The 13,131-nt window shown below is 37.5% G+C and overlaps 1 protein-coding gene and 2 long non-coding RNA genes across 3 annotated transcripts; all 3 read left to right on the top strand.

The window, feature by feature from the left end:
* Positions 1–1,723: 1,723 nt before the first annotated feature.
* Positions 1,724–6,128, top strand: LOC139128441 (uncharacterized). The gene is made up of 3 exons (XR_011551302.1): positions 1,724–1,882; positions 3,968–4,085; positions 6,012–6,128. It is a non-coding gene; the product is annotated as an uncharacterized lncRNA (long non-coding RNA).
* A 60-nt stretch (positions 6,129–6,188) lies between these two features.
* Positions 6,189–7,421, top strand: LOC139128452 (uncharacterized). The gene is made up of 3 exons (XR_011551304.1): positions 6,189–6,297; positions 6,834–7,016; positions 7,247–7,421. It is a non-coding gene; the product is annotated as an uncharacterized lncRNA (long non-coding RNA).
* A 502-nt stretch (positions 7,422–7,923) lies between these two features.
* On the top strand, positions 7,924–12,714 carry LOC139128462 (uncharacterized). Its single transcript, XM_070694234.1, has 4 exons — positions 7,924–8,410; positions 8,668–8,737; positions 9,425–9,473; positions 10,079–12,714. The coding sequence occupies exons 1-4, from the start codon at positions 8,246–8,248 to the stop codon at positions 10,284–10,286; spliced, it is 492 nt and encodes a 163-aa protein (XP_070550335.1). The 5' UTR covers positions 7,924–8,245; the 3' UTR covers positions 10,287–12,714.
* Positions 12,715–13,131: the final 417 nt, after the last annotated feature.

Genomic DNA, 13,131 nt, shown 5'->3' with positions numbered 1-13,131 from the left:
GGTGCAAAGAACATGATGTCGATCCCATGCATCCACCTCTAAGTTCTGTGGGTGATTTTCTGGTTTTTCTTTTTGAGGCTAGAGGTCTAAAGCCCCAAACTATTTCAACATATCGTTTAGCGCTGAGTTCTTTCCTTCCGAGTTATGGTGAACATAGTGTAGGTCAGCATCCTCTTTTGGATAGTCTGATTAAAGGTTTTTTGTTAAGCGTCCTCCTCAAAGGAGACTTTTGCCTTCTTGGAGTCTTCCTTTGGTGTTAGACTCATTAAGGCCAGCTCCTTACGAGCCTATTAGTGAATCTGGTTAAATTGAAGTATTTAACTATGAAGACTGTTTTTCTCATAGCTGTGGCGTCTGGGCGTAGACGTAGTGAGATTCATGCTTTGTCTATCAACAGTGCTTATCTCAGATGGGAGCCTACAGGTGTTAGATTGTTGCCTAGGGCAGGTTTTCTGGCAAAGAATGAATCTGTATCTCGTGTTGGTACAGAGATATTCATTCCGAGTCTTGAAAATATTTCAAGTGATCCTCAGGATAAACTTATTTGTCCTTGTAGGGCTCTTCGTTACTACATTAAGATGACTGCACACCTTCGTGGTAATACAGAACAGTTGTTCATTAAGGTGTCTCCAGGTCAACATGGTCCAGCTTCCAAGGACACTATTTCTAGATGGTTAAGGGATACAATCCAACTTGCCTATGATTCTTCCGATGGCCATTGTAGACTTGTGCATCCCATCAGAGCACATGATACGCGAGCTATGGCTGCCTCGTGGGCTTTGTTTAAAGGAGTGTCAGTGGATGACATTTGTAAAGCTGGTTTTTGGGCTTCTCCAAATACCTTTATTAACTTTTACCTCAAGGATGTGCCTATGGAAGCTAGTTTTGCTTTAGGTTCTTTGAGGTGTGGTTCTACCTAGGTTGGGAGTATTTGTTTGACATACCCTCCTCCAATTAAGCTTTGGATTCTGTGTAACCCAAAAGTAATAGTGACAGGTAAGTAGGAGGATGAAGCAGAATGAAAGTTTCCCCCCAGGAAACATCTTTCTGCGAGAACTCCTACTTACCTGTCACTCCTCCCTCCCTCCTCCCCACTATTTTGATAGTCTATTTTGGAGGTTGAGAACTGTTTGAATATGGAATCTCATGGCGGTTTCCGCCTGGGATGAGATCACGTGTATTTAAATTTTGCCTCGTTCTGGAAGGCAGCAAATGAGATAACCCAAAAGTAATAGTGACAGGTAAGTAGGAGTTCTCGCAGAAAGATGTTTCCCGGGGGGAAACTTTCAAGTTATGAAGTACTGCAGAAATAGCCCCCTAAGTTATTACACAAAGAATCACGGACAGATACCTCCCAACGCACAAGGTTACAGTGTCGTTATGTTATTTTATGCCGGGACGATAGAAAAAGCCTAAAAATCTTTGACAGAATGTGATGATTCTTTAAAGGTCTAACATTATTTTATTACCTTAACATTCAGTGACTGAAATTCAGAGGACAGTCAATCCAATAATTACAGACGGAATACGATTTTTTTTTTTAAATTAGGGCAAACGATAATATTTTCCATGGTTTGTTCTCAATTGACTGCTCAAATGTGTGCAAGTGACAACATGCCGTATTTGTACATGTTCATTTGAAATGGAACAGATAGTCGGACAGTGGATTAGTGGATTGACGTTCTAAAAATTGATTGAGTATGTCAATTCTTTACTGCAGACTTGGTATGGAAACGAAAAGGAGTGGCGCTATTCTTCATGGTGTTTGTAGCTGTATTGTCGCATTACACAGGCATTCTACTTGGATATGGTGTCAGATCTTTCGATCATACAATGGCTGATAATGTTTTCCGGGAAAATAATCAATGTACAAGACCTAAAGGTGAGGTTATATTAAAGGGCAAGTACTGCTAACTTTTGATTATTTATTCACTATTTTGTTTCTGAAATCAAACATAATATTTTCTACTCCCCAAAGCATGTTACTGTGCACAACATTCAGCCCTCCGTACGACGTTGTGTGTTCCCGGCGTTATACGGCCTCCCACCACAGCCCTGCTGACGCCGGGACATAGATTAAACCGGTAACATACAGTCCCACTTTGGACGGAGCACGAAATACTTTTGTAACTACTTTAGGGAGCCGTCATTATTTACAGCCTGGGGGGGGGGGTCGGAGGAATTGCTTTCGAAACTCCAAAATTTCGAGTAACCCCCCTGCCAACCATGACGTGTTTGAGTAACCCCCCCTCTCTGCCACAGAAAATTTGAGTGACCCCCCGACCCCCCCCCCAAAAAAAAAAAAAAAAAAAATTGGGAAAGTTAAATATCTATACAGTAAAATGGATTGCTGCTGCGACAGGCCCTGTACAGACCCTTATTAAACCCTGTGGTATAGGTCTTTGTCGGAAGGAGGTTCCAATTGCTGTGGCAGGGGCTGATGTACAGGTCTGTATCCAGTGCTCTGGTGACATGCAGTTATTCTGTAGGATTTTTTTTCAAGAGGGGGAAGATGTGGTGCAAAAGCACCACAAGAGACCGCATAAGCGGTCGCGGGGGGAGGTAAAAAGGGGGTGTCCCCCCTCCTGCCATTGGAGCTTTGAAAAATAGAGATTAAAATGGTGTTATTTGGTGGCACTTGGCGAGTATTTTTTTCGTATAAAAAACTCAAAGGAAAATAAATCTGAGACAGTATTCCAAAACTTATATTTCAGTTCACTGATTTCAACTATATTTTTTGAAACCGAAAAAATAGCGACAGATATACATTTATTCACATTTATTATTTATTATTATTTTCCTGCAATAAAAGATGGGTTTGTTGTCAAGGCATTCAACTGGTTTTAAACTTTATAGCATCAGAATAAGCTTGCTTTACACATTTTCCCCTATCGGTAACCTATACAATGTAGAATATAGAAAGCAGACGTTTCTCATTAATGATCAGGCAAGTATATCAATCTTTAATCAGGAAATACTGAAAAATGTACTCAGTACTAGCCTCTAACATACGGCTTGCCACGTCGAATCGCTGATCATTCTCGTCTGAAGATCACAATAACGTGAAACACATAGTGTAATGAGATTTTAGTTTCTACTTGAAACCACCTGTATTATGATTTATATATATATATATATATATATATATATATATATATATATATATATATATATATATTATGTGTGTATGTGTGTGTGTGTACACAAATACCGGGTATGAATATACATATCTTTACTATTATTAATTCGTAACTCCACTAAATGCTTCAATACATGTCAACAAAATTGAGTAGCCCCCCCTTTCTTGTTCTCCATTTTTGAGCAACCCCCCCCCTGTAGCTTTCGATTTTTTGAGTGACCCCCCCTCAGATTCCTCCGACCCCCCCCCCAGGCCATAAATAATGACGGCTCCCTTAGACCGAAATCAACTTGAATCCGATCTATGCCTACCCGAATAGCACATTCGCCGTCAGCAGAGCTCTGGTTAGAGGCCGTATAACGCTGGGAACACACATCATCGTACGCAGGGCTAGTACATGTGTATACTGCGTTATTATTGTTGACAAGTGAATTATGGTTCCCACTAGAATTCAAATGTAAACAATAACATTGCATTGTCATTTCATTATTGACTGTAGTCACTAAAATCTAATGCAATTATTTTTTAGCTTTGACGTTAGAATTTATTCGAAATACATATCGCATTTGCACACCTGATAGTGAATATTACTTAACTACAACAACATACAGAAAGCCTTATTGTTTCAAACTTGGGTCATGTGGCTACGAATATTGAAATATTGATCACTTCTAGTCTTGCCATTTTTCCAGTGAATAATGCATGTGGTTACGAATATTAAAATATAGTTAATTTTTAGTCTGACATTTTTCCAGTATATAAGTGTGTGACTTTAGATTTTGCTGAATAATGAGAGTAAAAAACTTTTCATTTCTGTTCTTTTATCAGTTGGGAGTCGTTGGTCTGAAGAATTGCCCTTCAGTTACTTTATTCCTGCCTGTTTGTTGACCAGTGACCAGAGGATAAATCATACCTCATTAATATTGTACCAGGAGTACGAGATACGGTAAGATTCTAACACAAACTATCAAGACCGAGCTCCCTTTAGCTGCCCTTTCAAATAAGCGGACAGCAAAATTTTATAACAATTGACTATTATTAACTTTGTCATTTTTATCTTTACTTTGTTGTCAATCTAATTTTCTTCTTTAAAAAAGTATAAAGATATGTCTCTTAACATCACATGACCTGGCCCGGATATCCCCCTTTGTGACGTAGACTAACGTAAGGTAAACAAAAACCATCATTAACTCATGTTCTACAGGATATTTTTTTTCATGTACGCGAGCGAGCACTGACCGATCTGTAGCGATCGATACCGTATTCTCACAACAAATACGAGAGGGTGATGCGATAAATACAGACATGGAAGGCATGCCCTACGAAATAACGAGTCGCTGAAGCTTTAGCTATTCCCAATAACCAATCGGGATGCCAGAGCTCGACAGACCCAACGCAAGCAATGTGATATGTCCATCGATAAGCTTAGTACGTCGCAACTGGGTCGTAATCTATATTGACTTCGTTCTTACATGCACTTGGCGAGAACAGTGAAAACTAAACTTACGGTAATTTCAACAGAATATATAAGTACTTTATGATATTCAGAAAGAGACATTACATAGCATAAGCCATCAAGTCATTCGAAACAATGATATATTTGCTTCATTACATAAAAATCCGCGAAGTCTCGATCGGAATCGAACGGGCGAAGTAGAACTAGCGAAAACCTACAGATCAGTTGTCTTGAGCTTCGGATGTATTGTCGAAAGTTGACAACAAACCATACTATAGTTTCCGGCAAGTGTAAAAGGACAGAGCAAACATCAATCTTACGACATAAACATTGTCGACCGGGATCGAGATTGACGCGATGACACCAGCGGAGACCGGTGGCGGCAGTGTTGTGGCGGACAGCGCTAAACAATAGTCAGGTTTGGCTTCACGTTTTACATGAACGTGAACGAGTAAAATCCATGCTGGCAGTGGCGTACACACTCGCGTGCAAATATCAATTTGACCACGCATTATGTACCACAGTCGACAGTGTCACAGCTGTCTATAAATTGTAACCAAATTAAAGAAATATTTTTTTAGTTAATATTCACTACAGATTTTATCATTGGTAGTACTGTAGTAGTATAACGAGCATAAATGCAGCACAATACTGTCAAAAATTGATATGGAAAAGATGCTTCGTCTCAGGTCCCCGTATCTGTTTCTGCATCAAAAGGGATGATTCAATGGTTACCCGGTACGCTGTCGCATCAGGACGACTATGCTAATAGATGAATACCTTTTGAGCATTTCACAATCACATGACCAACTAATAATTTGCATGCATAATTCACGGTCTACATAATGTTTTGCTCTTTAAAGATGCGAAACAATTTACAGGTTTACAACTTACATGAAATCAGTTGTCTCCTCGTAAATACGCGACGCCGGCTCCGTGTACTCCAAGAACGCACGCACAATTCGATGACGTTATCGCAGAAAGTCGTGACATTGTGCGATCACGCCAACGCAAAAGGTGTAGCCAAACCTGTCTATTATTTAACATATTCATGTGACAAAATCCGCTTGTCTGATTTGTAAATATGCCATTGAGTGTATCAAAATGTCAACCTGAATGAAAGTATAAAGTATATCATTTACAATCTCCTGATTGATGGGCGGTTTTAGTCATTAAATGAATGTAATACTAGGAAATAAAACAAAAATCGAGGCAATATTTTGCAATTTGATGCAATATTGTATATCCATCAAAATCAAAGGAAAGGCCTTAAGAATACTGTCCGCATACCCTAGTCTTCGCTGAGGCGCACAACTTCTCGCCTTCAGCTGGAAGTTAAACGGCTCCGCATTAAAATCCTTGTATACGATGATTTAACACAGGGAAACAATTCATGTAATACACTTATTTTTGCAGGCTCACGTATTACCGGCGCGCTTTTGCTTGGTTGTCATGGGGAAGTCCGTGAAGTCCCTGGTGTTATCTATGCTACGCGCTCCACGGACGAAATACAAACACCACAAAAATGGGAAAATTCGAGTACATCGAATCAGATGTTATCCAGGTATTCTACTGGAACAACGATGTCTTCAGAGCGGATCTTGCACTTGGATTTGAGATGGACACCAACCAGACAACAAGACCGCATTCGATTATGACAAGTGATAATGGAGCTACATGGAACGAGCTACCGTCAACTCAGGTACGTTTATGTTGAATCATGCTTGACGTCTTTAAGGTGTGGTTGAGCAACTTCATTACCAAAGCAGAATAAAATAACCAGTGACCAAAATAAGCTCAGACACCTTGACTGCGTTGATAAAGACATACGGCAATAAAATTTATGTACTGTTCAACTTGAATGCGTCATAAAAAGCAGGAAATAATGAAGGTTGCATGTCTTATCTTTAATTAATCGCGGAGGTAAGTTTAAAAAAACGCGGACTATGTATCAGTTAATTCAGTTTAAGTTTCATCAGGCCGGGTCCTGCACAAGCATGAATTGCGTGAATTGCAACAAAACATTTAACAGTGTACGCTGAATTATATTCAAAAACAGTCATAATACATTATCTACTACAGTTTGCCTAAGATTACTGTCAGTTGTGATAAGATATGATTTCAGGCTCATAAGATGAGATATGCCATCCATAAAATCAACAGAGCAGGAATTATTTTTAATGGGGTTTAAAAAAGATAACTCACGACAACAATGACGTTTCTACACTCTGCCCGCAGGTAGATGATGTTGTCATCGCCAGTATCTCGAATTCTGGTTACTACATTGTGAAGTCAAAGCCATATCAAGATCAATTTAGAGTTGATGTTAGAGGTTGTGAATATACGTGTCGCCTGAACAGACTTTTAAGAATAAGTGTTCCACCAAAGGCAACACTCGAACCATTAGTGTATTACATAACGGTAAGTCAAATGTTTGTCTTTGCATACCGAAAGTCCATCCTTCTCCTTTGCTACTATCTTCCGAATTCATTTATTAAGGCTTTATATTTTGTTAGAGGCATATATTATGTTTATTATTGGTTGTCTTAAGTTATTCAAGACAGCCACATGACTGTCGATATTTTTGGAAAGATGTATACCAATACATAAATTGCTATTAATATCAGGGATATCTGTCTCGTTATTTTTAGATTGTGTACCCTAACCCCATTGTAGTCCGAGCAGCGTTCCGCCATCTTGGCCAAGATGTCGAACAAGCACTCAGTCCGACTATATATTTAAGAGAAAAGCATGGAAGAAAAGTGCAGTTCCGAAAAGAGATAACAATAACGTTACCCGTGATAAATCAACTCGACAAGGATGACAAACAACTCATAACGCTCCTTTTTGAAGATTATCTAATCGACAATAAATGGCGTGACATCACCAATTATGTTCACTATATGTTCACAGAGAGTCGGTTACTTTCAAAACTGATCACTTCTCAGGGTCAGTATTATTTGCAGTTAGTGATTTTTATTTTATATATTTTCAATCTGTTTTCCTTTTCACTATCATTGATACTATCACTTGTTGATTTCGAGGTGTTTATATCTGAATTCTTCAAGCCATCGTGTTAAGTCGTATAGCGTTGCGTTTACTCTTTTCGAGGACAACATTTGTTGTCGCCATTTACTTTTTTGGTAACATAAGAATGGAAGATCTTAAAGAGAGGTAAATCATATTTCAAAAGATGACAATGACAAATCTCTCTCTCTCCTCCCTCCCTCTCTCTCTCTCTCTCTCTCTCTCTCTCTCTCCTCTCTCTCTCTCCTCTCTCTCCTCTCTCTCTCTCTCTCTCTCTCTCGCATGTATAGATACACTTATGTTGCCCTTGGAATTGCCAGCATAAATCTTTATAACAATATCAAAGGCACATCGATAGCTGTTGACGCCCTTTGCGACTATGTCGAAAGATTATGGACTGAAAGATACTTTGCCAACTTGATACTATTACAGAGCGTCATGAATGAAGACAACTTACTTATAGACTGTGTTGAAAGCGAGAATGCTACTGAGAGGATAAAATATTGGAAGACGCAAAATTACACGAAGTCTGATCACGATACACTGGAGTTTACACATGATATCGACATAGAAAACAAAGAGACAATCAATGTTGATATCAATGATGACTTTGAGTTTCACGAATGTATAAATGTGGCAAAATCACATGCAATCATAAACAGAAGAACCACTGCCAACTACAAGTAAAACTTCTTCCTGGCAAACTGGAAAAAGATTTACATACGGGATCAGTAACATTTAGTTACAATGGAAGCAAAAATGTTACCCTTCGCTTTGTGGGAAAATTGGTGAGTCTTTTTTGAGGAAATTGTACAAATACATCTTGCAATTCCTACACAGCAAATAAGCTATCTTTCGATATAGACTTGTCTCATTGATTCATTCGAGTATCTCTGTCTGGTCGCCTTTTCTCTTTAAAGTCTGATTAACATTGCAAGAAAATGTGAACCGAGATATGTTGCTGTTGTTACTAGCGAACAACAGCATGACGACACTAGTTCATTTTTTATTGTAAATCAGCAGAGTATTATTTTACACCCAACAGACTAAAAAAGGCTCTAAAGATTCCGAGAAAGAAGATACAAATAATCTGAAAACTATGCCGGTCGGGCAAGGTATAGAATATCATATTGATTATAATATTTTGATGTTTGTTGCGATTATTGGTTAACTCATTTTGTTTCATTAGCTATTCCCCGAACAAAAAATGAACATAAATACTATATCGTGAACTGTATATTTCGTTAGCCTAGTAAAAATCGCTCTACTTAATACTTTGATGGCTATCCAATAGTTACACAGTCGGTTTAAATATTTTTTTTTCAACATGACCATGATATCCACATTATTTACAGAATCCGTCTGTTTAAATGTTCAATGCACAAATTTGGAACAGATCCTCTCACCGCTGAATTATTTGAATATACACATCATTTGACAACATGTGTAGTACACGAATCGAAATTGAATGACTGAATGTTTTGTTTAAACTTCGGTAAGGAAAATTTAAATAATTGAATTCCAACACTAATAATAAAAGCCTACGAAAACCACGCGAAATTTACAAATATATTTTGCTCCAATTAAAACAAATTCGTTCAGGTAAAAAGATTCGACTCATTCGACTTATAATTTGTAGTCAACATGATATCTGAAGGCCAAACAACAATTACGACAAGACGGTTTCTACTAGCCGCAATGTTAATGGGTAGGATAGCGTCATAGCGCTACACCAAATTACAAGTTTCTGGCAGGTCAAAGGCATCGGATGGAGATATAAATGAATTTATCTTTGTCACCAGGTCAAGAAAACGTGAACCAATACAGTAGTCGGAAATTCAGTATTATCAGGTAGAAACTTTTTATTTTATTTTATTTTATTTTTTTTTTTTGCAAAGGAAACCTCACATTGACAAAGTCACTATCCTGGGAGGATGAAAACCATGGCAATGCATTACTTGAACTGTCATTGCTATTATATGGCGTTTTGTGACATTGATAAGAGATGGCCGTTGTTGTTAATGTATTATTTATGCAGTCCTTTTATTTTAAGACATGTTGCAAAGTGGAGAGAGGAAGTCAGGAGACTCATGTGTAATCATAGACAGAACAGATAATGATAAAGAATATAATTACTGATATTTGCCTTCGAAAAGTTGTATAATATTCTAAAAACTACGATTGAGTCTTTCTCGATTGATATGTGATTGTGAGGCTCAATATTTTGTGTGAATATTAAATTGCAACATTCGAATAAAATGTTAACGACCACGTTCTATTTGTAGACTATAAATATTCAAATGAGAAGAGGAAGAAAGGAAAATGGGAAGTTTTAAAAACTATAGAAATAGATGATATTATAAATTAAGGAGGACGTGGATGTTTGGAACATCCAGACATTCTCATATGACAAGTGCTTTTTTCAATGCATCTATGTTTTCAATTTTCTTCAACAGTGGCAGTGTCCTAATTTTGAACGATGAATGGGGAACGTCAAAGGGTGGCATTTCGACTGTTCATCGACAAATCGCCAGACTCGCCAAAGATGCTGGTTTCAATGTTTACGTGACAACTTTATACAAACCATCAGACGAGAAAAACTGGATGCAGAGAACAAAGGCATATAATAGTTCCTGCTGTCGAGAACGACACACTTCCTCTTAATTTAGAGAGTATCAACACACACCATGCTATCCATTTTCCAGACAACATTCTGCATAAAATAAACCCAAATGTCATAATCGGTCACATACCAGTCACGGCGAAGGGCGCAAAAGAAATAGGAAAAATCAGACTCCATGGAAAGAGGGTATTTCAGTTTGTCCACATTACACCAGAATTCACGGACGTTCACAAAGAGGGAGCAAATCTCACGAAGACTGAAGACAGAGAAAACAATATTACCGAAATAGCAAATCAATCAGATGTCTTTTTCTCCATCGGCCCCCGTATATTCGATCGCTACGATCGCAGGTTTAAAAAGAAAGTGGATCACATTGAGTACATTCCTTTACCCGATGACGGATTCTTTGACTTGGAAATCACACCACCTGAACCACACCATCCTGTTCGAATCTTGACGATGGGTCGTGTTGATGGAGTTCATCGCCTTAAAGGATATGACATCATAACTGAGGCTCTGAGTGAAGTCAGCGAATTGTTTAACAAAGTGGAAATAAATCCCCCACTGTGGGATATCATAGGAATCCCTGATAACAAGCATTGGGACAGCAAGGCTTTCTTTGGGGCATACAACAAGTCTAAATTCCTTGAAACCATACTACACCCGTATTGTACACAACAGAAAATAATGGACAAATTGCAGGAAAGCCATCTCGTCATCATGCCTTCGAGGAGTGAACCCTTTGGTATGGTTGGTATGGAAGCAATCGCAGCAGGAGTTCCAGTCCTTATTACTCAACACTCTGGTCTCGCTGAGTTGATGAAAATGCACTTCGGTTTAATTGGACAGGAGATGGTTGTTAAGGTAGGGGTGGACGACACCGACCGAAAAAGCGACATTGAGGAATGGCGGAAACGTATCATACATATGATTGATCAGAGGAACATACGTGAAAGGTTCCAGAAAGCAAAGGCTTTGAAAGAAGAATTGAAATCCTCATCAGTGATTCAAACCAGCCATGAAAACTTTATTAGCAAGCTACGAGAAAGTCTGAATGACAGTTAAGCCCTAACCTGAGAAATAAAATCAACCATTTGTATATTTTAAGGGTGACGTATATGTAGCAATACATTCAATGCGATTTGTACGAAATAATACTTAAATTACGATACATCGAAATGTAACGTACTCTATGCTCTAGCATCGATAATATGTATTGTAGTTTAAGATTTTGGAGCATTGTACATCATTACTAACGGTCTCTTTGTAGTCTGTCTATCTCACAAGTCGACGAATGGAACTTCCTAGAATTACTAGTAATTAATAGAGAGTTTTGGTATTTCATCTTTTCAGATAATCAAAATAGCAAATTTTCTCTAATATGTCATTGTAGGGATAAAACTACTCTCTTGGATGTTTCGCAGTGTATAATTTAGCATTGGTGAAAACAGCTTACCTTCAAACGCAATGACAATTTTAATACTGAAAAATCTATGAACGCAGATAATATAACTGTTTGTAGACAGGTTTTAGTTGTGTGGGACATAACGGCGGTGTCTTTCTTATAACCAAGTATTCCAACCATAATTGATTTCCTTCAAAAGATCATATTATATATCCAAGATTTGCATTTGTTTTACCACTATTACTATTCAAATGCACGTTAAGAACAGTTTACTTGTTACACTAATCTAGCGCTTTTTGAGCTATCATCTGTTCAAAGTATATTTCATGTGACTGTTGTGTAAATGTATAATTACTATCTTACGATATTACGATCATAGATAAGACCTACTACAATTTGATCTTTTAATCAAATCACGTCAAACGGATATTTTGAGTGATGCTATTTTTATTAATTTTAAAAGTTGTTTGTTTATTTGTATTTCGTTTTCACAACAGTCGTAGATAAGCGAGTTTTGTTCATATTATATCATCACAAATATTGAGACATAATCAGAGAGCGGATGTTATTCCTTTGTTTTTAATCGGTATAATGTACTTGAAGTTTTTAGTTTAAGTTCAGTCTTTTCAACTAACTGTTTACATTTGTTATTCAACTGTCAACAAAATAAAAAATCTGAAATATTAATGCAATTGCTTCCATTTCACACATTTTAGTGAACGATGCAAAGGGCATCGAATAGTTTAGGTACAGGTTCATTCTTGGCGACGATGTTCTTAGAAGTTGGTAATCATAATTTATAGGTGTTTATCGTAAAGACAGCCTTTCTTACCACTGTTTTTTAAATGAATTTCAAGGGTTCATATCAATTTTAATGTATTAAAGGAAAGTTTACTACAATTTCTAATATGACTCATCTTGGAAAGTCAAATTGCTTCAAAGACATATAATGATGTGTAATTATATAATATCTGCATTACAGAATATGACATTTTTTTCAAAACTTCTCGTCACGGTTTGCGATGGATTAGTTTATCTGTTTTATATGCGATGAAAACTCACAATAAAAGCTCACTGATATCATTCAGTACGAGATGCAAGTAACTTTTTTGATCAAGTCGTCTCAATCTAATAACTGAAGTACAATACACACATTCTTTCATTTTTTTATTAAAGTTTGTTCATGACACATGACATGATGAGGTTGCTATTGAGGATAGGTAAAAACAAATATGCTTCATTATTTATTGGCAATACACAGAGGCAAACAATTTATATGAAAATATATAAATCGACGTCTCATCAGTATGTCATTGCTCAAGCCTCTCAAAGAAGACTGTAAGGCCTACGACAGGAGGAAAAGGTACAAGATTCTTCCACCGGACCGCATGTTCAATAAAAGCTGTGGTAGGCTGAGGTTTTACAATTTTGTGATTTTGAATTGTCAACAACATTGAAACCCGTTCCGATACCATTCACCC

The sequence above is a fragment of the Ptychodera flava genome, unplaced genomic scaffold (genome assembly GCF_041260155.1).
Source record: "Ptychodera flava strain L36383 unplaced genomic scaffold, AS_Pfla_20210202 Scaffold_54__1_contigs__length_889265_pilon, whole genome shotgun sequence".
NCBI classification, from domain to species: domain Eukaryota; kingdom Metazoa; phylum Hemichordata; class Enteropneusta; family Ptychoderidae; genus Ptychodera; species Ptychodera flava.
Note: the sequence above shows the minus strand (reverse complement) of the source record. Positions and strands in the feature narration are given on the sequence as shown.

Excerpts from the sequence above, each read along its gene's own strand:
- LOC139128462 (XM_070694234.1), top strand. The coding sequence starts at position 8,246 with ATGTATAAATGTGGCAAAATCACATGCAATCATAAACAGAAGAACCAC. Across the intron at positions 8,411-8,667 it reads TTCGCTTTGTGGGAAAATTG|ACTAAAAAAGGCTCTAAAGA; the intron begins GTGAGTCTTTTT and ends TACACCCAACAG. Across the intron at positions 9,474-10,078 it reads CGGAAATTCAGTATTATCAG|TGGCAGTGTCCTAATTTTGA; the intron begins GTAGAAACTTTT and ends TTTCTTCAACAG.